Source organism: Ambystoma mexicanum, chromosome 1p (genome assembly GCF_040938575.1).
Source record: "Ambystoma mexicanum isolate Mex_15411 chromosome 1p, UKY_AmexF1_1, whole genome shotgun sequence".
Classification (NCBI taxonomy): Eukaryota; Metazoa; Chordata; class Amphibia; order Caudata; family Ambystomatidae; genus Ambystoma; species Ambystoma mexicanum.
In genome coordinates this window covers 1,175,999,224-1,176,023,308 of record NC_090921.1, presented here as the reverse complement: position 1 = coordinate 1,176,023,308, position 24,085 = coordinate 1,175,999,224, and the positions used below count along the sequence as shown (strand labels likewise).

General features: G+C 45.0%; 1 protein-coding gene across 1 annotated transcript in view; it reads left to right on the top strand.

Annotated features, from left to right (window-relative positions):
* NFKBID (NFKB inhibitor delta) overlaps nucleotides 1–24,085 on the top strand; it is a 66,264-nt gene that overhangs the window by 3,325 nt on the left and 38,854 nt on the right. Inside the window, exon 3 of the mRNA XM_069641077.1 lies at nucleotides 2,967–3,072. Coding sequence (XP_069497178.1) covers nucleotides 2,967–3,072 — 106 coding nt within the window. The remainder of the gene's footprint in view (nucleotides 1–2,966; nucleotides 3,073–24,085) is intronic.

The window sequence follows — 24,085 nt, the reverse complement described above, 5'->3', positions numbered from 1 at the left end:
TGTCAGCAAGGGTCTCGAATTCGCACAGCACTCCGAACGGAGCGTAAAGGAGCTATTCTGCGAATGCAGAAGACTCATGGTTTTTCACCCAACCCACCCACCCGGAAAAAGGAGGAGAAGGAATGGTAGACAGGCACAAAAGAAGGACAGGGCAACACACGTTGTCTCAGTCGTGGGATATGAAGGTGGCACGGGCCAGGGGGACACCCACTGGCCATCGTGCCCAAAAGCACTTTTTTCATGTTCTTTATGCTAATTTTATGAATACAATATGTTATATATATTAATATGTTATTATTATATATGTAATAGTGCAATAAAAACCACTGCCTTTTATTGCCAACACTAATTACAATGTGTCAGTAGTCTTTGGACAACATAAGGGCCTTAGCGGCCATCACTGCTCCACAGTTTATGCCACTGTGTCTAAATCCCGGAGCTTTAGGGTCTATCCCTGCTGCGATGTGAGATGGGGAGTTGGGTGAGGCACTCTTCACTGTTCTGCCATACGTGGTGGGTTATGTGAGTGGACCAGCATAATGTTCAGACTGTGCTTGCCACTGTACCAGTAGAGAAGATGATGGGCTATCTGAACCAGGGAGGTTAAACAAAGGAATAAAACTGTGCCAAGGGGGATTAGAGTGGAGGAACAGTGCTGTATCAGAGGTGCTGTGCGTGAAACCTCATGGCTGCCCCAGGGATGCACATGGATTTGTGCGGTGGTAAATGATCAGTGGCAGGAAGTAGAACTGCCTGAAAGACGTCTGATAAATGGGATGCTTCCATGAAAGATTAGAAGACGTCTGACACTGCACCAGGCAAGGATAGCTCGCGGGTTGACTGGGTGAGAGTGTTTGGAAATGAAAATTAGACTACCCCAGTCAAGCTTACAAAGAGGGCACGGGGTGCTATGGGGTTGGATGCTCTGGATCGGAGTGTTTTTTCCAGGATCACCCACAGTCCGGCTCACACTGGCCTATTGGGCAAAAAAGGCATTGTCTGAAGTGCAGGCTGAAAATGCTCAGGCCAAATTTGTGGGTAAAAGTATGCAATTTTGTGTGGCCAAAATGGGCTAGCTTGTCTGGCTACCTCACTGTGCAGTTGGTAGTTTTGGCCTGTTTTGCAAAACAAATATTCTTTAAAATACACTGTTTGCAACACATTGTGCCAACCACTCCCTCTTGGGTACTCCCCCAAATAGTCTATTATCAAAGGAACAAATTGTCATCTGTGACCGTGGAGCATTTTGTATAGGTGCCTGACCCAATTTGTGTCCCCGCCCAAAGTTCATTAAAGTTAATATTGATGTTAATTTGATGACGGACGTGCATGTCTGTTGAATTGTGTTTAGTGACTATCTCTCACTAGGCACCTTCGGTCGGCCAAACCACATGCAACCTATAACAAATGTTCAGGCTGGTAAGACATATGGCATCTCCTTTGGTGCACAAGACCTCAGGCTCTGGAACACTCTTACTGCCCTGTGTGCAGATCCCGACCACTGGCTCTTCAGGAAACCTGAGAAAATGGATTTGCTTACAGAACCCCTAGCCTAACTGCAGGCTTTATTGCCAGATCACCTTAACAGGGGCTGAGAGCAATATTCTTTGCCCCAACATTATCCAGCAAGCTTTTCCAATACCTCAACCCAGCTAAGAAAGAAAGACTGACAAACAGGGGTGTTGCCAGTTCTGGAAAAGATCCGGGGCTACGCTAATGTCGGGACTCGGGGTTGGCCAGCCTTTTGGTTGCAGCCCCTGAGCTTCTATCCAGGGCTACAACCAGAAGACCCAGGGGTATAGCTCCTGCAGCCCCCTCAAATACCCCATAGCAATGCCTCTGCAGAAAAAGAACCAATCTGGCATCCTGGCCTAACTCTTTACTGTAGCCAAGTCCTGGACACACCCTGGCACTGCAGCTCATTTTTCCTGAAGAAAGCCAAACCAAGAAGCCACCGGTGTCCGCTTTGGACTCTGGCTGCCCTCCTCTTGCCACATCCGTCCTACTCCCTCCTTATACTAGTCGCCTTCTTACTATCCCACCATCTTCACAGTTTCCCTGATGCCCTAAAGGAGATTAACCAGGCGCCACCAGCACAGTCTATTAACCTGTGCCTAAGTATGCAATGCTAACGCAGCACACAAGCTCTCCAAAGCCAGGGAGTCTACTGGATTGGCCTCCAGGCGTATTATTAGCACGTTTAATAAATCATAAGTAAATAATGGGTGTATGTCACATATATTCATGGTGGTTAACGTTTTTGGGGGTTGTGCTGACACCTGTACTTAGTACGCTGAGGCCAAACCCAGTGACCTCAGCTGTAGCAATCCCTCCCTCACTCAGAGCGGTGCTAGTCCAATCGCAGGCCAGGCAGAAGGAATCTCCCTGAAAAATCAAGAGGTGCCTTGCCTTCAGGCCAGCCAAGGACACAATCCCTCCCCGACCGTGTTCCCCTTAATCATGTTTAGCAGCGCAGGGAACATTGCAGGTGGGTTAGTGGGATGTGCTGCCACTCACTGTGTAAAGCCATTGAAATCAGGTTATACGTGTGCAGCTGAGATCAGTGGTCAATGCCATTTAGCAATAGCATGAAGTTCCCGGTGGAAGAGTTGCCATTGTTCTGCTCTCTCTGTGTGTAAGGATCGTTCAATAGCAGTATAGAATTGGTGATTCATGCGATGACTGGTGGAATTGTGTTGGGAGAACACGCTGACTCTTGGGGAAGTAATCTGGTTCTGGGCAAGGATGGGGTTGGCTGACTTGACTATGCTAGGACAAGGAAAGAGTGCTAGGAATGGGGACCCGTTAGTTGACTGGGGGGGCGCATTCTGTATGTGGGTCAGCTTGCTGGGGTGGAGAGAAGCTTGGTCGTCAGTTTGCATCTCAGCACCAGTGTCCCTCTAATGATTAGTATTTTCTCAATTTCCCCAAACGATCCACCTTTTTCCATGTCTTTGAATCCTCAGGCTCCTCCACCTGTACGCAGCGAAGGGACTGAGGTGCCATGCCTACGTGTTGGCTGAGCACTTTCGGGATTTCGGCCAGCTGGACGTCAAGGAGCACAAGGGCAAGGTAAGTGCTTCTTGGAGAGCCAGACGAGGCTCAAGTTGGCTTGGATGGAAACCCAGGCTCTAGCTCGCCCTGAGTTTAGAGCCAGAGGTTGCCCAACACACGGGCCTTTACGGTATGTGTTCGGGGATTCCACAAAACAAGGGCCGGGGTGGGGGAGAAGTTTAGGGGGGCAATGCCCGAGGGGGCATGGTCTAGAGGGAGCGGGGCTCGTAGTGGACCTGCAGCAATGCTGGAATACTTTAAAGAAAAAAACGAAAAAAAACAAAGCGCCTGCAATGGCAGCATTGCATTTTACCGCCGGCTTTGGCACTGGTGTGTAATGCACAATGCTCGCTACATGTACAACTGAAGGGCATCGTTCAACACCAGTATAGAATTTGTGAGCGATGACTGGTGGAATTGTGTTGGGAGAACACGTTGACACTTGGTGCTTTTTTTCTTTTTTTTTTTTTCTTGTTTTGTTTATGTATTCCAGCGTGGTTCATGGGCTTGGGCGGCTGACTCTGGCCTGATCCCGAGATCCGGCTCCATATCTGGTGCCAGATCTCGGATCCGCCGAGAGCCGGCCCAATGATCAGCATTGCGCTATACCCGATACCATTGCCTGCTGAAAAGAAAGAAGGGGAAAAAAGCTATGCTGCATGGTAAAAAAAGATTCAAGCGTAGATGGCATTGCTCTGTGCTTTGGGTGCCTCTCTCCCCCAGGGCAAAGAGTGGGAAAGGCTCGCTACAGCAAGAGTCTTTCACTTTTGAGAGCAGAGTGTTTACATTTAAAAATCTTGAACAAGTAGCAATAACAAAGCATACAGTAGTAGAGGACAGAAGACTGCCCTGTGCATATCAGTACACCCCAATGACAAAGGCAAATATTTAACTGACCTGCTTAGCTATTAGTGGCTGACACCTCACAATGAGTATCATCGCTCCATGAAGCAAAACATCCTCTGAATTGGGGTGAAAGATCGATCTAATGTGCCAAAGGCAACATGGAAATTCAGTCCTTGCCCTCAGAGCAAGGAGGATCGACAGCCCAATGGGTTAATGCATCTACTGCAGCCTCCTATGTGTAGCCAGTAGGCGACACATTCAGTTGCTGGTGAGATGCTGATACAGGTTTGCTTGCTATGCAGTGGCTGAGGGTCACCTCACAGCGCCTCGAGAAGGTGTCCTGTTTGAGTCCCTGTGCAAATATCTTATCAACCATGACCCGTAGGTTACACTTTTTCCCCTCATTTTTTCCAGTCAGTTGGGGCCAAAGAGGCAAGCTTTTCTATGGGCGTTACCAAGGCCAGAGTGCAGAAAACAAAGGCACAATTGTTAGTAGGAATGCAGGTATTGAAGGGGCATTAGCTGTTTCTCTGATCGCACAGGGCAATTCATACCCATTTTGAAAAGAAAACAAAAATGTTTAAAAAAAAAAACATGCCCAGCAGATTCCAGACATTGGATTAGAACTCAGGTCTCCAACATCCCAAGACCAAGCACTTACCACTTGAGCCACTGGTGGCTGTGCTTCTAAGTGTTGCTTTTGGGTGTATACATCTTTCTTCTGCATGCCCCTGTGAGCATACCCATTTGCATTGTGAAACATGTTCACTGAAGAAAATGAGGATAGAACTTCTGGCCCCCCAACTCCACCAAATACCAGCTAACTGCAGTAGCCTAGAGGTTAAGTGCTTGTGTTACAGCGCTGGGGGCCTGGGTTTGAGTCCTGCTTTCGGCACTTAAACGGAATAGTGGGGTAATCTCCTTGTAGAGTTGCTGTGGAACATAGTAGAGAAGTGGAAGTAAGGGAGTGCAGGCTAAAGGAAGAGGTGGGGCACGCTAAAGGAGGAGGTAGAGCAGGCTAAAGGGAGAGGTAGGGGCAGACAGATGCAGGGGTCCTTGTGGAGAGGAGGTGGTGCTGGCTGAGTCGGGGTAGGTCTAGAAGGGCATGGCGTAGGTTCCCTGGTAAAGGAAGGGAGGAAGAAAGCATTGAGGAGGCCAGGAAGTGCAGGGTATAAAGGAGGAGGCAGATTAGGCTAAAGGGTAGTGCTGGATGAGGAAAATAAATGTCAGCAATCGTGGGGTCCATTCCATCCTCCACTGGGTACCCTTTTTCTCCCCTCCTTTACTTTACACACACCCCCCCCCCCCCTCCACTATTTAGGGCCCTATTCTCCCCCTCACACAGTACCCAGGGCCCACTTTATCTTACATCCCCATGCTTCTCTCGTCCTGCCCCCCCCCCCACTCACCCAGCCCCCTCCTCTCCACAGGGACCCCTTCATCCAGCCCTGCCCCACCTCCTCCTTTATTTACTCCCTCTCCCCACCTCCACAGTCCTGCCTCTCTGCTTTCTTCCACCCTCCCTTTACCAGGGAACTCATTACATAACCAGTGAATCTTTTAAAAGGAGTGTGGGTCCCCGCAACTGATTACCCAACTATTCCGTTTCTGTGCCGAAAGCAGGACTCAAACTCAGGCCCCTGGCACTGTAATGCAAGCACTTAACCTCTAGGCCACTGGAGTTAGCTGGTGTTTGGTGGAGCAGGGGGCCAGATGTTCTATCCTCCGTGGCTCCAGTGAACATGTTTCACAACTGAAATGGGTATGCTCACAGGGGCATGCAGGAGAAAGATATATACGGCCAAAAGCTACTCTCAGAAGCACAGCCACCAGTGGCTCAAGTGGTAAGTGCTTGGTCTTGGAATGCTGGAGACCTGAGTTATAATCCAATGTCTGCAATCTCATGGGCATGTTCTTTTTAATTAAAAAAAGATTTTTTTAAATTGAAAATGGGTATGCATTGCCCTTCTCGATCAGCCAACAGCTAATGCCCCTTCAATACCTGCATTCCTACTAACAGTTGTTCCTTTGTTTTCTGCACTCTGGCCTGGGTAACACCCATACAAAAGGTTGTCTCTCTGGCTCCAATTGACTGGAAAAAAACGAGGGGAAGAGGTGTAATCTACGGGTCATGGTTGATACAATAATTGCCCTGGGACTCAAACAGGACACCTTCTCGAGGTGCTGTGAGGTGACCACCGGCCCCTGCATAGCAAGCAAACATGTATCAGGATCTCACCAGCAACTGAATGTGTCGCCTGCAGGCAACACATAGGAGGCTTCAGTAGGTGCATTAACCCATTGGGCTGTCGACCCTCCTTCCTCTGAGAGCAGGAAACTGAATTTCCATGTTGCCTTCCTTTGGCACATTAGATCTATCTTTCAACTCAATTAAGAGGATGTTTTGCTTCACGGAGAGATGATAGTCATTGTGAGGTGTCAACCACTAATAGCTAAGCAGGTCAGTTAAATCTTTGACTTTGTCATTGGGGTGTACTGATATGCGCCGGGAACTCTTCTGTCCTCTGCTACTCTATGCTTTCTTATTGCCGCTTGTTCATGATTCCTAAAAGTAAACACTCAGCTCTCAAAAGTAAAAGATTTGAAAGACTCTTGATGCAACGAGCATTTCCCACTCTTCCCCCTGGGGGTGAGAGAACTGCTTTCTGCCTTTAACACCCTCAATTTTGGAGTGGCTGGCTCCACCACTGAGAATGAGGGCCTAATCCTGGTCGGAAACGGGCAGAGGTCTGCGCCCTGCGTCCTCCACGCATCCCTAATGCTCCCAAACGCGACCACAGCCCTTACGGGCACAGCCCTATGCCCAGTGCAGCCTCTATGGTGCAGCCACCCAGGTAGCTTAGGATATGTGCTCTTCAACATAAGCCTGGCCAACCAGGCCCCGGAGAGTGTCACAGCATGCCCTGTAATCCCCTAGTGATGGTTGCCTTGTTGACGATGATCTTGCTGGAATACTGATGCCTTTTTTCCTCCCAGAAGCCTAGTGAAATGAAGGGGTGTGCACCTCTCACTGGGCTCTGTTTACCCTCTGGCTAACTGAAATTAGTTCTGGGCTCTCCTGGCAAATGTATCCATTCGGGAGAGAGCTAGGAATAGGAAGGCTCTTTCTGCAGGCACAGTGGGGAAGAGTCCGAGAGCTACATGCCTGAGGCATCTTTCCTCCTCCTTCGCTCATTGTGTTCCCTAACTTCTAACTCTTGGCCAGGCCAGGCCCTGTTTCTTTTATTGCCAACCCCCCTGACCTCTCGTCTTCCACCTACTTCCCACACTATTATGCCTTCTCCTTTTTTGCTCTCTTCTATGGCCCTTTGAAAATGAATGCAGTCCTAGCTAAGCCTCATGAAGGAAATCTACCAACAAAAGATGCATTCCTCGCTTATGGGAGGTGCTGTGAGACGAGTAAGAAGGGCTGAAGAGGTGATTGGGTTGTTGAGTCGGGAAGCACCAGAGGCATAGCCAGGATTGTCTAGCAAATGGGGCCTGATGCTAATGTAGTTGGGCCCACTGCACTGACAAAAATATCTGTAAATTCCCACACAGCACTGCTGAGTGGGCATTTACACATTTTGGGTGGGCCTTGCCCCTCAGGCCCTACCCTGCCTACACCTCTGTGCCTTTCTACCAAGGATGCACCATGCAAACTCTGATATTCAAGATACACAATGTTATCAGGCTTCGACGTTGCATATGACAGAAAGCATGTTACTGCCCGATGTGAAGGGAAGCCTCCTGCGGTGAACGCCGCTGATCGGGGGTGGAAAAGTGGGCAACGGCCTAAAGCTGTCCCCACGATGTGTGTTCAATGATGTCAAACTACGGCATACATCAACTTTGGCTGACATGCAGGGGCGCACTAGCGGATCTCCAAGTGCAACGCCTGCAACATGTGTTGCACCTTTTATTTTGGGCATCATATGGGCCAATGAGAGACGTTCCAGCCCAGATTTGCATGGCACGCGTGCTGCATGAAAATGAAACCAAACACACGAATAAGCTTACACTGGCAACAGTGCTGTGGGAGCCCTTTCTGCTTCCCCAAAGCTGAGTCCAGAAACCCAATTGGGCTTTAGCCACCCTCTACACGCCTCACCCCCAATTCCCACCAATCTGGGCCTCGCTGTTCTCAGAATTTTCAAAAAGGACCCTGCTCTGCTGCCCGCACCCTGTCACCGGATTGGCAATTACCTAGTTAAATGTGCCAGCATAGCCTTTCTGGTGTGCAAATCTTCTGATGGATGAAACCGTGATGGGGCATTTCCAGTTCAATGGCCACAGAAGAGCATCAGTTGTGCAGCAAGTTTGTGGCTCTCCAAGGCAATTAATGTTTATCAAATTAAAATACCTTCTGGTAAACTAGATGTATATCCAGGATGTCTGCCAGTCTGCCACACACAAAAAGAGTATTTTTTTCTCCTGAATCTTCACATTTTCTCAGCACTCTGCATAAGAACAAGCTGGAGGTGTGTGTTAAACAATAACTATTTGCAGTTACATTGTGTGTCTAAGTGAAAACGTATAGTGGCGTAGAACCACATATGCCAACATAATACATTAAAGGGATACTAGTCAAGTCCTGGTTGTTACTTTGCATTCTGGGTCACGTAGTCCTGTGTTTATAATGGAACTCAAAAGCTACAAGTACCAGAATGTAAAGTTAAGACCAGGATTGAACTACCATCTCCCGACTAGCACGGGGCAGGGAAGTTTCTAGCCAACTTGGTGCACAGGGCGAAACACCCGAATGCACCCCCGCTGCCCTCGACTGGCACACGTCACTTCCAAACTACACCGATGTGTCGTGCGACAAAACCCCTCCTCAATATGAATAATTAATTGCTATATAATTGAAGCTGGTTTCATTACATTGCAATGCAAGTACTTTACAGAAGAATTCTAATGTGAAAGCACAGATGTTTGTGTCCAAGTAAATGGTGTTACTGTCACTTGCTCTTAGGGAAGACCTTGCCTGAATACAGTTTCAAAATGTCCATACTGGCACGCTGTGGTGGGACCAGCCTACCCGGGTCTGAGGGCCCACTGGCCCTGTATTGCAGGTGCTCTGTTAGTACCACCTGACTTGTAATTCCTAGGGAGCAATACTAGACTAACCATATGAGTCATTTTCTGATCGAAGGTTATCATTCGAAGGTGGACCGTCTGGTACACTCTTACTCTACTCTTTCAAAATACCTTTATGGAAAGGGGACAAATAGCAAACAAAAATAATTTTAAAATTAAAACACCTTTGATGCTGAGCGCATGCATTATGCCATGTCCCAAAGCAGCCACTAGAATACTTGAGCAAGAAAATGACAGTTAACCTTCCCAGGGATGCGCCATATGCAACTAAAAAGTAATATACAAAAACAAACAAAAAATGTTTTGGTGTCTCAAATAAAGAGACCTGAACAGAAAGAAAATAGTTTACAACTTTTTCTGTATGGCATTTTAATTCTCTTGGAAGAATACATAGGTTTGGTCAGCTAACTGATACTTGTGCTGGCCAAGTGAATTAAAATGCCCCATGTTCAGTTCTTAAAACTGAAATGTTAAGCGCATACTATGTAAAGACAATGGCGTTTTGTCTCGGTTTATTATGCGGTCACACTCGACTGAGGGAGTTCCTTTCCCCCAATCAAGGTGGCGCACAACAAAGCAATGTTATTTTGTTAAAGTTCAATTTGGTAAAGCCTCCAACCCGTCTCACACCCAATCCCAACAAATACTCAGCGCCACAATGGACTAGGAACAAGGCCGGTGTGTAGTAAGAATATAGATTTATTAATTTATTTGAACCAATTTTGACAAACAGACTAACATCAACCACCAATGCTGTGGCAACACAAGAACAAAAACGACTTCCGTAATGGCGCCAATACCGAGAAAATATTAAGATATGCAGCCAAAATTTCCTGCAGTTTTCTTTTCAAATCACCCACCAATACAGAAAAAGAACAATCCAAGGCACACAGTGATTGCTGATTTGGTTATAATGCCTTTTCTAACAGCAGCACCCACCCTCCAAACATCAATTGGACGTGACCCCTCTGAGTTGAAGGCAAGTGGCAGAGAGTGGGAACACAATGGGAACGTCGTTTTGGGTTCTGATAGAAAAATGTACTCTTTAGAACAGAGATTCAAGAGAAAAAAATTGTTTTGCACTTATGACTACTGATGGAATATGAGGGAAAGAGAAACAATGGAAACATCGTTTTGCCACACCTAAAAAGAACAGGCAGGGTTTTGTGGTTTGGGTCAGAGCACAATGGGAACAAAGGGGCAATTTCTTTTTTCCCACCACACATGCAAAGGAAATACAAGGCTTCATACTTCTGATTTAAAATGATGGGGATCAATGGGGAATTACATTTGGAACCTACACACTTACTTGGAACCAGGGTTTTGGGATTAATTATTTTGGATTCAGGATCCCCCTTTCTGTACTGAGGTCAGGGGTTTTCTTAGTCAATCAAATCTTTGTCTATACCAGCTCGAAACACACTGGGAGTAGCCTGCTAGTTTCGAATGCTAACAAAACACATCCCGTGATTTCTATAGGGTAATTAATTGATTGACTTTCATTAAATATGCTAAGGATCTACACAGACAAAAAGGGTATTTTGTTTTGGGAAATTAACTAGAACAATACTTGAAAATGCAGGGCCTACATGGTCTATGGCTTTGGGATAGTTTTATTTACAGGAGAGGCCTTGTAGTGAGCACCAGGGAACATCATGGCACCCCTGGGACAGCAATGGTGTCAGTCAAGGATAGTCCCCTCTCGCTTCTCCAATGGGTCCCAGTCAGCTTTTATGTCTCCTTGTTCTTGTCACCAGTGCAAGATTTGGGGCCTCTCTGCTTGGGAGGTTCTCGCAAGAGTCCAGCAGCAGGTTACCTCCTGGCATAACGTGAAAAAGCCCCATTCTGATGCAAACTGGTCTACTTATAGGGCAAAATACATCAAAAACTTGTCATGATTCCTGCAGAATGGATTGGTTGGTTCTCTCCACCCACCTCCCCCTTTTGTGCTAATAGGTTAAGAATTTGAGGGTTGTGAGTTAGGAAAGCTGAGTGAGGAGAATGCTTTGTCATCCCAAACTGACATGTGGGGTTGGCATGTTTAAACTCTGAAAATCTATCAACACGGCAAGTACCCTCATTTTCAAATATTTACATGTATGGAGATATTTTTAAGAACTATATTTTAAAGCAAATCAGATTATGCTAATCTGAAGCCGGCACACCCTTCCTGTGCAGGGATACAATTAATTTTGTCCTTCACCCTCACGCCAACTTTCAAATCTCTCGGAATCACGTGAAGGCCCAAATCAACTTTTCCTTAATAACTTCTGTTCTGTTTATCACACAAACATCATTTTGGCATGGTTCAAAGGGGATTACTGTCACCTTTTTAATAAAAGTCTGCAATGAGCGTTTTGGCATAGGTGCTGCCCTTTTTATGCAATAAAATGTATTTTTCTATTAATCAAACCCCAGCTTCACAGGCCTTGCTCACTCTAGCCCCCCACCTATGTTGTTGCATACTAGGTTTGTCTTTATGCTCCAGTGTATATATTGTTCTTCAATCCGATGTTCTCTCCCTGTTGCCATGTGGGCGCTGTGAAAAACAATTTGCGTGTTGTATCAGCGCCTAACAAATGCACAATAAATAAATAAAAATAGTATGGACACAGGTTCTGCTTCATTTTCGACCCATGTTAATAATTTTGAATATTTGGCTCATCCCTTTAGGCTTTCATCATTCACTATTTGCATGCAGTGCACACCTACTGATGATGTCACCAGTAAAAAATAGTGCAAACATTCCTTCTTCCCATCCTGTACTGGTGGCAACTGGTCCATATACTGACATCTGAGGTCTCTCCCAGCATCCTTGCAATCCTAGTGTTTCCCATGTGTCTGCAAAGCCCAGTCTCCTTTGTTCAACAGTCCTTATCTGTCCCCCAGTCATACCACGGAATGAGTATAGAAGCATTTGCTTTTCCAACCTGGGTCTTTTTCCATATTCTGCATTTTTATGCAAGCATCGTCATATGGGAATGTTCTTTTTGACATCCATCGTATGGTTGCCCATCTTCCTTCAAATTGTCCTCTTGTGGTGCATGCTGCTACATGGCTGAGACACTTTGCGTCATGGATAGGTAGTTCTCTTGCAATGAATGTTCTGGTGGTGCTCATGGCATAAGGGATAAGAGAACACCTATAGCAGCTCTCATCTGATTCCTCCTCCCCACTTCCTTCATGTGCTGTTACCGCATGTTGTTCTTTAAATTGGCCGAATGATCAAGATATGAATTTATATCCTCATGATCTTCCCCAGCATCCCTCTTAAGTCGGATAATTTGTTTGGAAATATCAGGAAAAATTTCACTTGTGCTTTTGTTGGGGATAGAAATAGATGTCTCATTGTTAAACACTCCATCTATATTATAGAACATCATTTGTCGAAATTCTATAATAAGGAAATACAAACTGCGCATTGTACAAAATATTGCCTCAGAAAAGATTGCAAACAAGTTCATTCATCTTACTGCATTCTGCGTATGAACTTGTCTTCTTGGTCTTCTTGCTAGCAATGTGTCTTTTATCAACTGGAAAATTCCCATCCTGTAATTTCTGTCACTTTTATAACAGGATATGTAATAATATTGCAATGATGATCCTGCAAATGATCTGAGTGTTTTTAGGATTTCCCAAAAATGTGACAACATCAACATGTCGTCTCACTAGAACTGGATAAGATCGAAGTATGTATATAAAAACAGCATACAGAAATGTGTGTAATTTTACAGGCAGCATAAAGTGCCATGTGGAATCTTCGTGTTCTTTGTTGGTCAACGCAATGTCTCTTTTAACCTAACTGGAATGTCTGTGAATGCTGCCGAGTTTTGTTGATCTCCCTTCAAACTTGGGAGTAGTTGGCTGTTTAAATTATTTTTATTTCATCTGTTTTTTGTTTTGACTCTTGGTAGCCGATCTTGTCTGCATTCGCAGATCTTCCCTTGCTTCACTGTCAGCGGGTTCAGGAGGGATAAGGGTCTCTCCTTTGTAAAGCTTTACATCATTCGAGTGCAGCCAAGCTCTTCTTCATTCGCATTTCACAGCTGTGGGAGTGACCCCCTCGTATAGGTATGGTTGCTCAAAGTGGGTCTTATTCCAAGTGAATGCAAATCTCTTTACAAGCTCTTGGTCCCCTAGATACAAAGTAGGTTGCTTTAGCTAGTATATAGGATCAATTGTTTGGCTGTCTTCATCAATCTTCTTTGACCCTTCCCTCCAATTTATGATCTGTTGAGAAATGAAAGAAACATGAGTGGTCATGTTTGTCAAATAATCATCTCACCTCCTAATGATTTTTCGCTACACAATGGGCATCCATTTTTATTCAAGTGGGAGTAGCATGGGGCACTCTCATGCATGATCCAGTCACCAACTCACGAGGAGTCGTGTGGTGATCTTAGCCAGGCTTGTTCCTCAGTGTGCACAATGCTAGGGGTGGGCAATGTAGCCATCCCTTCTTCAAAGTTATTTTAATCTTGGCTATCTTTTCTTTAAGGAGTCTGTTTTAGTCTCTCACAAATACCATTGACCTGTGGGCAATAGGCAGATGTAAATGTGTGCTTTATGCCTAATAGAACAGTTATCTGTTCGAACATCTCATTTACAAAATGGCAGCCCATTATCAGACCGCAGGACTTTGCACACACCCCATCCATCTAGGAAACACCTCACATAGGAGAAATTTGGCAGCATATGTCTCATCGGGGTGCGTGCATGGACCTGCCTCAATCCATCTGGAAAAGGGACATACTACCACTAACATGTATCTATAGCCATTGACGCCGTCAATGAATAGAATTCTCCCCCCCTCAAAAAGCATGTTCTCTAACATGGAGAATATTGTCAAAGAACTCTGTTGTGTATGTTGCGCAGTCATGTACATAGTCTTCCTTCCCTACTGGTTCTGCAATAAATGTTGCTGGATTCACCACTCTACATGTAACAGTTTTGATTGCTGGGTTCAAAATAATCACTTCTTTCCCTAACACTATTTGTGTAGTCAATGTGCTTTCCAGAACCGTTCCAATGATGAAGTGGAGGATACTGTTCAGCAAGCTGAGCTAATGCACATTGGATACATCAGCGAGCCTAGAGAGCGCAAACAATCACAATTGTCTTCTTATTATCCAATTGTAGAAAATATAAAAAAAAGTGGCTGATGCAACAAATGTGGTTATCCTCCAAAAAGACATTGACAAAAGCACCTTGCAATCGATACCACTTTCCCAACCAACAGCAACTTTAACTGTTGACCTAACTGAACAAAATTTAACAGTTACTATCCCTCTTGAACGCAATGACCCTTGTATCTCAGCTGAGAATGCTAGGACAAAGCCTTCCCCAATCTCTGACTTAGAATTCAGCTCTGACACTGTTAATCTTCTAGGATGGATGAGCGACACAGCCATTAATGGTAGGAAGTGCCTGAATCGCCCCTTTATCCGTAAAATGTTCCTGTATCACACCCTTAAGAATCCTCCGTTCAGAGGATATTAGATGGATACAGCTGAATAATACTAACAATAACAGAATGATGTGCGATGTACAATCAATAATAACTAAAACGATACTGGAACATAAAGCCGACGGTGAACAACTAGGTCTAGGAGAAGAAATATCCCAAACATATCAGTAATTGTCCTGGCCTGGGGCAGTCCAGCACTGAAATGCTAGGCAATTCTCCTCTGAACAAGAGTACCTACAGCAACTCCAGACACGTGTTTCGTTCTGGTTGGACCTCATCAGTAGGGTGGAGCTGTGCCTCTCCAAGAATAGTGAGCAAGGGGTCCATGTCTTGATTTCCCTAGTAACTTAGGGTGAGACCCAAAGTTACTTAAATATGCAATAATTATGTGTCAGGAATCTATGCAGCGCCAACAGATTTTTTTTTAACGGCTTCACGTCTTTTAGTGTTTAAGCAAGAGGTGGCTTATTTGGAAGACTCTTTGGTGGAGTTTCCATCTTCATTAACAACAACTGGGGCATATCCTCCAGGGTTCTAGCAGAACTAGAAAATATTTTGACAATAGAACTAATTGTTAAGGATGCTGAAATGGATCCATATTTAACGATTTCTTTGTACTCTAATCCCGTTCAGAAACCCCTAATTGAAATGCCTGATCAATTAAATAGCATTTTTCAAACTGCATTTTCTATTAACCCTCGCCATAATATCTTAAAAGGGGGTGACTTCAATGCATGCTACCTGCCACACACCTCAAACAGGACCCATGCCACAGTACCTATTCATGACCTAAGATCTCTAAACCAGGGTAAAAAATAGAGAGAGAGAATTCTTCAAGCAATGGGACATCTTTTTCTTAGAATTTGGTTCATTAGCCTCACCCTTTGCATGGAAATGGGGAAGGAAATCTTTGCGTATCGATTATTTTGCAGTATCGCAGGGGAGTTGCTAGGTCTGGAAAAGACCCGGGGCTACGCTGATGTCAGAACTGTTGGGACTGGGGGCTAGCTAGTCTTTTGGCTGTAGCTCCTGAGATTCTATCCGGGGCTACGACCAAAAGATCAGCGGCTATGGCCCTCTTAGCCCCCCCCCCCTAGCAACGCCCCTGGTATCAAGGCACCTCTTACCGGAATACACTTTGGTAAATGTGACTGACCCAAAGTTAGGTGATCATTTAGTAATCTCCTTTTAAACTTGACTTTGAGGGCCTCCAGTTTAGGAAAGAACGCAATCTTTGATTTATAGAAATAGACCGTCCTTTGTAAATTCGATGGTCGACTTTCCTATGCAAAAAACAAATCGATATGCTTTCCAAAGCAATCGCGGAACACAACTTTAGCACTTTGTCTGTTTTGCTAAATCAACAACAAGAAGCGTGGTGTAGTAAAATCATAGCAGACATGATAACAAAACTTGGGAAGAACCAAACACAAAAAACTCCTATCAAATAATAACCATCAAATTGGTACATAAAATGCAAGAACAAAGCAGTGCAAGACTTGAGGAAGCTTCACTACCCGTTCGAGAAATTCTTAACTAATAAGAAAGCAATTTGCAATTCACACAAAAATAAATATTGAATCATTAAATACAAGTAGCATCTGGCAGACATCATAAGATCATCGCCAACCTTTGTGCAAACAGAGGGTCGATGTGGCCCACTTTAAGACTGGTTTTGGATAGCTGCTCTAATTGGCTAACCTCTTACATTGGAGCTGACAAATGGTCTAGGTTCTTTCGGGATAAATACAAGCTTCCCATCAGATTTGTCAATGTAACGGTGCTGGAGTCTATTTCTCCTAAACTTATGCAATCTCCTTGGACCACATCTGACATCGAATGGGCTATATCACGTTTAAATTACTCTAAGGCTCCTGGGCCAGATGGCATCCTTGCTTGCGTAATAAAACACAATCCCAAATTTTGGGCTCCGAGCCTCAAAATAAAACTTCATAGCATCTACATTTCTAACAGTATCCCTTCCTCTTGGCACAAATCGATGATAGTACCCATATTTAAAAAGAGCGACCCCGCACAACCTATAAATTATCGCGCATTAGCATTGCTCGATGTTTCCGAAAAAATATTTTCCATTCTAATCCTTAAAGAAATAGAATCCTATATACCACAAAATAATGCTCTTTTGCGGTTCCAAGTGGGCTTTCGGAGTCAAATGGGCATGCCAGTTAATGCTACAATCCTAGCACATCTCTTGGAAAGAAATAAAATTCCTGATACAGGACTCATTTATATGGCGTCCCTTGATTTAACAGCCGCTTTTGATTGTGTAATCTGTAACATTCTTTGGAATAAAATGGCTCAAATGGGTTTTCATTCTCAGATGAGTACACTACTAGCCATGCTACATGAATCCACCGCATTTCAAGTGCGAACTACTCACCTGGGTGCATTGACAGAATCAATCCCTACCCAAATAGGAGTGAAAAAAGGGTGCAATTTGGCAGCAACACTTTTTAATTTGTATCTCTCTGATATAGACCCCATATTGTCAAGCAACCAAATCTTCTTGGTTAGGCTTGGCAGATTCAAAATTAATTGGCTAGCCTTTGCCGATGATATTTTGCTCTTCGACCACGTTCGGACTAACGCCCAAATTAGAACTATTTGCTAAATGTGCTTATGATCATAACCTGCAATCGAATGCCATGAAATCCCACATTATCTTTAACAACCCAAAACAATAAAGAATAGTGGCATTCAATGGTCAATTGATGGCCTTAAAATCAAACTAATTTCATCAGTAAAATATCTTGGCTACATCCTTTTGTAACAATTCTTCTGCTACTATGTGGAAACAATCCATTAATGAGAAACTAAACCCCCTCCTTTCACAAATGAAAATTATTTACAGCAGATACTGCACATTTTTTTTGTCCCCCCTTATAGAATACTACACCCTGAAAGAAGAGGCAATTCTGCTGTATAGCCTGGATATGTGCCTGATAAACTCAGAAGCCATTCTTAATCAGGCACAAGGAAAACTGTGGAAATCAACTCGGAGGCTCTCGAACGCCCTCCCGAATTCATTACTTTGTCATGAATTGGGATTAACATCTTTAGCCGCAAGACACAATTGGCGCTTGGTAAACAACTTTGCCCAAATGCAGTCCCCTCCTAGCAACTCTCTGTATGAGGATATGCCCACTATGTTAACAGAACAAAATCCATTGCCTCTTAAGGTTTATCTCTACACAGTGGCGTAACACAAAATGTGGGGGCCCCCCTGCGAGCCATGCTGAGGGGGCCCCCCAACTCGGCAACAAATCACGGGTTGCGCCACACTCTGGGCCGGCCTAGACTGTCACGCTTGCACAATACGCATGAACGTGCTGCTGAAGGGGTATGCTGCACACTGCACTAGGAAAAAGATATAAATATGTGTTTTAATGCAATATACAGCACACTTTCTGAGATAAATTGGATATAAAGCCAGAGTGTTTGCAATTGTTTTGTAGGGTAACACAATCCAATACATGCAAGTCACCAACAGTGCACAGGAACATTAATGCTTCCAACTGGCTGCACAATGTAGACCAGTGTAAACACGTAATAACATTATAGTACAGAATGCCAGGCCACATTTAGACAAACCTAGACTGTTTTCAGCAAAATGCCAGTCAAAGCAATAACACTTATCAAGAAGAGAGCACACAATAAAGCATGTGTCTCCATGGCCTCGAACAACATGGCCAAACTCTTTAAAATCTGCAAGGAACTGGTCAATCCTGTTGTGGTCTATACCTCTTCTGTTCCCTCCCATGCCCTCTGTACAGCTCTGGCCTCTCATTTCTCTGCTAAATCTCAGGACATCCTGTCCTCTATGTCCTCTTCCTCTCTCGGCCCATTTTGGCCATCTCTTCTCTCCTCCTCCTTTTTCCTCTTTCTCTCTGACAACACCTGACAAGGTTTCTAGACAAGTCCGATCTATGAAAGTGTCGTCCAAACAGGTGCTCCGCTGCTCCTCCAGAACCATCAAAGCCCATATTGACACCCTCGCTCCAGCCTTGGCCGATTTCTGTAATCACTCTTTCGCCACTGCAATGTTCCCCTCTCCCTTTGAGCACTCCCTTGTGCACCCACTCCTCAAGAAGCAGTCTGCTGATCCTACCTGCTGGAAAACGATCGCTCAATCTCCACCTTTCCTGAGCTTACTCTTGGAAAAACTTGCCATCTCCCAGCTTACTCTCCACACTGAATCTGTTGGTTGTCTCCATGACCATCAGTCTGGCTTCAGAGCTGCCAGAGGCATGGAAACCGCTCTCCTTAACACCTGTGCTGCTCTCTAACCTTGATTCCAGCATTCCTTCTATTCTCATCCTTCATCTTTCCTCTGCTTTCGACAGGGTCAACATCGCCATCCTGATCAATCGACTCTGTGAGAACCTGGGCATCACAGATCAGACCCTAGAGTGACTGACCTACTTCCACTTGGACCGCCACTCCGCTTCCAGGTCGATCGTGGTCCCATTCTCTCCGCCACCTCTCTCTACCTGTGGCATTCCCCAGGGCTCTATCCTCTCACGCTGGTTTTTCAACCTCTACTTGGCCACTTTGGCCTCCCTGATCTCTACCTTATCCTCTAACTTTCAGTGTTGTGCAGATGACTCAGCTTTCCTTCAGGCTCCCCTCATCCTCCTCTCCTCTCTTGCTCATTCCTGACTGTCTATCCACGATTCAGGATTGGTGCGCCTCCAACAATCTCTACCTTAATGCCAGTAAGACAGAGATCCTTCTCATTGGGACCCTTGCCACTGTGTTTCCTCTCTCACTATAGCAGACCACCTTGGGCCCTCTTCCTTCGCCTTCCTGCGAGGCAGAAAACCTTGGTGTCATCTTCAACTCCACACTCTCTTTCTCTCCTAACATCTCGGACATCACCAAGAAGTCCCACTACCAGCTGCTCCTCCTCAAAGGGACTCTTCCCTTTCTCACTCTCCACCAGAAGCTCACTGTCTCTAAGATGGACTACTGCAACAGCCACTTTCTCAATCTGTCTTCCTCTAGTCTCCTTCATCTGCAAATAATCCAGAACAGGACTGCAAGACTTAGCCTTGGCCTCAAGCCCTGGGATTGTATTTCTCCAGCCCTGAAATCTCTCCACTGGCTGCAAGGATCAAGTTCAAGAACCTTTGCATTGCCCACAAGGCTTTCTGGGGCCAGTGCCAACACTAAATCCAATGCTCTCTTCCAAAATACCTTCTTTCTCTAACCCTTCACTCAGCTACCTCCAACTCTCTAAGGCTTAGACATTTCTCCAGGCAGAAAGTGGGGGTAGACCTCTCTCCTCTGCTGGTGCCTCCAACTGGAATGGCCTCCCTGCCCCTCTCAAACTTGAGGCGGACAACCTGAAGTTTCGGAAGCAGCTAAAAGCTTTCCTCTTCTCTGCTGCTTTCTCTCTTTCTCCCCCCTGCTGACCTACCTGACCTACATGTCTGCTGTACTGACTGGCTGCTTGGCTACCCTCAGAGTCTCTCTGAGTCCAGGCTCTTTCTTGATTGGTCACCCTTGCACTGCCTCCGGGCCTACCATGCACTCAGAGGCTGTAACTGTAACCCTGCAGTCCATTGTTCTCCTTGCACAACCAATAGCTGCTCTGCCCTGGCTGCACTTACTGAGAGCATTGCCGCCCTGTTTTCCCCTCCCCTCTCACTTGCACTTCCCTGCTCCCTTTTCCCTTGCACTTCTCGTTCTCACAATGACACAAGGCCTAGTGAGATCGTTTGTCTTGTCCTCCCTCTATCATCCCTCCCTTGTGTACACTTGTGTACAGGCGCATTATAAATGACTTGAATCACATCATATCATTTTATCACAGATGCCCAGAAAAATATACAATGCCGCAGTAAGAAATGGCTAGACTGGCAGCACCCAAATGCCAATCTAGCCAGGTAATTAAAGTTAGCAGGACTACTTTATCAGAAATGTCCAGTTAAAAGAAAGTCATACCAAACTGAGGAATGACTAGACTGGCTAAATCAAAATGCCTCTCTAGCCACTAATACCACATATCATGCCTGCTTAGCCTGGACATGGACAACCATTATGATTTATCACACAATCCTGCCCCCCCACACATCCACTCTCCCTCCCACCCACCACCCCAACCTCCACAATCAGCTCCTTGGCCCAGAATTACCTCTGCGTCCCTCTTCCTTGTCCCAGAGCTTTCGTATGAGGCTCCTTGCCTCATAGGTAAGTACTGGGATGAGGAACTGCGGGACTAGGAGTGATGAAGATTACAGGTAGCTAAATCAGGCATTACCTCCATGTACCTCTACCTCTTCCCAGTACTTTTGTATGAGGCAGAGTGCCTCAAACACACGTACTGCCTCGTATATAAGTACTGGGACGAGGAAGAATAGGGCTAGAAGTAAGCAAGGCATTAAACACAAGTAGTAGCGCAACACCATTGAGTTGACTGGGCTTCAGCACTACCCCCCCTGACATTTTGGGCTATATTGACTCAACTTGGCTAACCTTTAGAGCAGTTGCCAGACCGAACAGGACACAGATTTTAAACGGCACCTGGTTTTTGCTGTTAACAAGAACACAGCAATTACCAACGTAAAGCATTTCACTGTTAGTACCTGCATTCAAATTCCACATTGTTTAGGCGATTAAAATCGTGATGTGGGTTTAGTACTTGCATGCCAGGGGAGTGATTGGAAGGGTAGAGAGGGAACAGGAGACTTATAGGAGAGAGCTAACTGCTTGTAACATTGAATCTGCACTAGAATAGTCTCATTAAAATGCGTAAATAATTTGGATGCGCCCACACAAATAAGTTTCCCCCTCCCCACTGCATGTGAAGTTGGCGCCTCTCCCAACATTTGAAGGGTTAGCCCCCCGAAATGAAGGTTTTCTTGTGCCCCTGTACACAAGCACACACACCATTCACCTTATACACACCCAGTCATCCACACATTTAAGTGTGCACCCTTTCACCATACACTCACACAGGTAGCCACCTATACATTTATGTGTGCACCCTTTCACCATGCAGGCACACCCCCACAGCCACCCATACATTTAAGTGTGCACCCTTTCACCATACACACACAGGCAGCCGGCTATACATTTGAGTGTGCACCCTTTCACCATAGACTCATACACGCACACCTCATGGAGTTGAGGGGGGGCCCTATTACTTAAAAAAGAAATTGGGGCTCATTACGGGTCCAGCGGTAACCGTGCCGGTGCTACCGGCGGGTTGCCGTCAGACCCATAAAAAATTACTATGGCCTGACTTCCCGGTGCCACCGTGCTATTTCAAGTCCGGCGGCTGGGAAATCAGGTGCCGGTAATTTCGTTAAACCCCAGACTCCACGGGAATGGGGACACAGAAGCACCTGCACCATTGTTAACGGTGCCGGTGCTTCTGTGACAGGTCTGCCTACCGTGGCTGCTGTGCCTGGCAGGGTCAGACCTGTCGGGCACGGCAGCCCCACCAGGCAGACCTGTAATATGCCGGTCCGGAAACAACAGTGCCTGTAAGCTTACCAGCACCGTTGTTTCCGGACCGGCATGGTCAGAATGAGCCCCATTGTTTCTTTTTTAAGTCACTATAACTTCATTAAGAAATTATTTCAGTTAAGGACCGAACCATAATCAAAATAATTTCTTTATGATGGCGGAGTGGCTTCAAAAACAAACAATTTCTTTTTGAAGGCATAGGGTTCCCCCGACCCCCACCCCATGACATGGAGGCCTCCAGCCTAGGGTCTTCCATGTCATGGGCTACGGGGGCCCTCAGACTTCAAAAAGAAAGTTTCTTTTTGTAGTCACTCTGCCTTCATAAAGAAATTATTTCTGTTACAGAAATGTTCTTTATGAATGCAGAGTGAATTTCAAAAGAAACTTTTTTTTTTTTTAGAAAAAAAAATATTATTATTTTTTTTTTTTTACTGGGGCCCCCTCCCAGCCATGTGCTGGTGGGGCCCCCCAAACACCGCGGGCCCCCCCGCACCGCGGGGGCTGCGGGGGCCCCTGTTACGCCAGTGTCTCTACAAGATGTTAACACTGCTATCGACCTTAAAGTTAAAACCAGAGGACCTACGAGAACGACCATCTTATGTGAAAAAAAAAGGTTATTTGAAAATGATTGGTATGCGACTGTAGATTCTTTATTCAAATAAAAATTGTACAAAGAAATTGCTTACTTCCCTACTAAAAAAAATACCTCACGAATCATGCTTAATCCGATTTCCTTGCAATAAGGCATGGGACAGTTATCTCTCTTTCAAATTGAATCAATTTCAAACCAAAGGTAAACACGGGATTGGAGAGGTATAGTCTCGGATGAGAATAAAAAAAAACATGCAGATTCTGTGGAGACACAATACAGATTGAAACCCCTAAACACATAACCATGTACTGCCCGTACTTTGAGGCAAAAAGAATCAACATCTTTGGCACCGACAACCTGGGTATCTGTACAAGTAGTAGAGCCTGGTTATGGACACGTTGCATTTGGGGGTCGTGCACTACTTTAGTATTATCCTTAACACAGCTTTTAGATCTAATCAATGATGAGATAGAGATGACAATTAAAACATGAAGAACAAGATCTAACTCTCAATTCATTTGTAAACCTTAGCTTTAGCTTTTATACTAAACAGTCAGTAATTATACTGATGAATCCAAATCAACTCGCGTGTAAGCCTGACGATACTGACTTTTTGATACTAAATTATGCGATGATTTAGCAATTTATAACACACCGATGAAATTAAATGTGAAGATGTTGACAACCACATACAAAATCTAATGGTCTGGAAAATGATGATGAAATTTTTATCATTTTAAATGTTGCCTTATACATGAATTTATATGCAATTTAATAATGCTAAAATTGTAATATGTCAAAGATTTATGTAAATATTTGTAACCTGACTGCTTAAATATCTTGTACATGCCAAAATGGCAAATAAGGAAAGATTGATGAATAATGGCATGGAACACCCCATTGTATAATTTGGCTAGAAAATGATAATTTGCATCCACATCATGCTGCGCTGATGCAACTCTTAGACAATCATGATCTGGAGCTTATTACTAGGGAACCCTCCCACAAGAAGGGACACTTCCTAGACCTTCAAGAAGAAATGAAGCTAGCAGGTAATCAGGCAAAAGCCCTGTTCAATGTAGTGGCAAGGCTCAGGAACCCAGAATGCATGGCAGTACCGACTGCCGACTCTAAGGAACAGGCAAATAAGTTCAATTATTTTTTTTGAAAAAAAAAACATTGATATTCAGAAAAGCATCACTGAATTGATAACTGCGGAAGAATGGGGAGAATCTGGAGAAGAGGGAGAAGTAGTAGAAAGCCAGGAAACCGAGGAGAACTTTCGCTTCCAACCTATTGAGAAGGAAGATATAGAAGCTTTAATACTCAAGTTAAAACCCACTAAGGACTTGGCTTTTCCTATACCAGCATGTAAATAAATCCCTATCAGAGGGCTATGTTCCTTGCTCACTTAAGCGAGCGGTGGTAAAACCGCTATTAAAAAAGCCCAAGTTGGACCCCATGATACTAAAAAATTACCGTCCTGTGGCTAATCTATGCTGGCCTACTAAAATTCTTGAAAAAATTGTTTG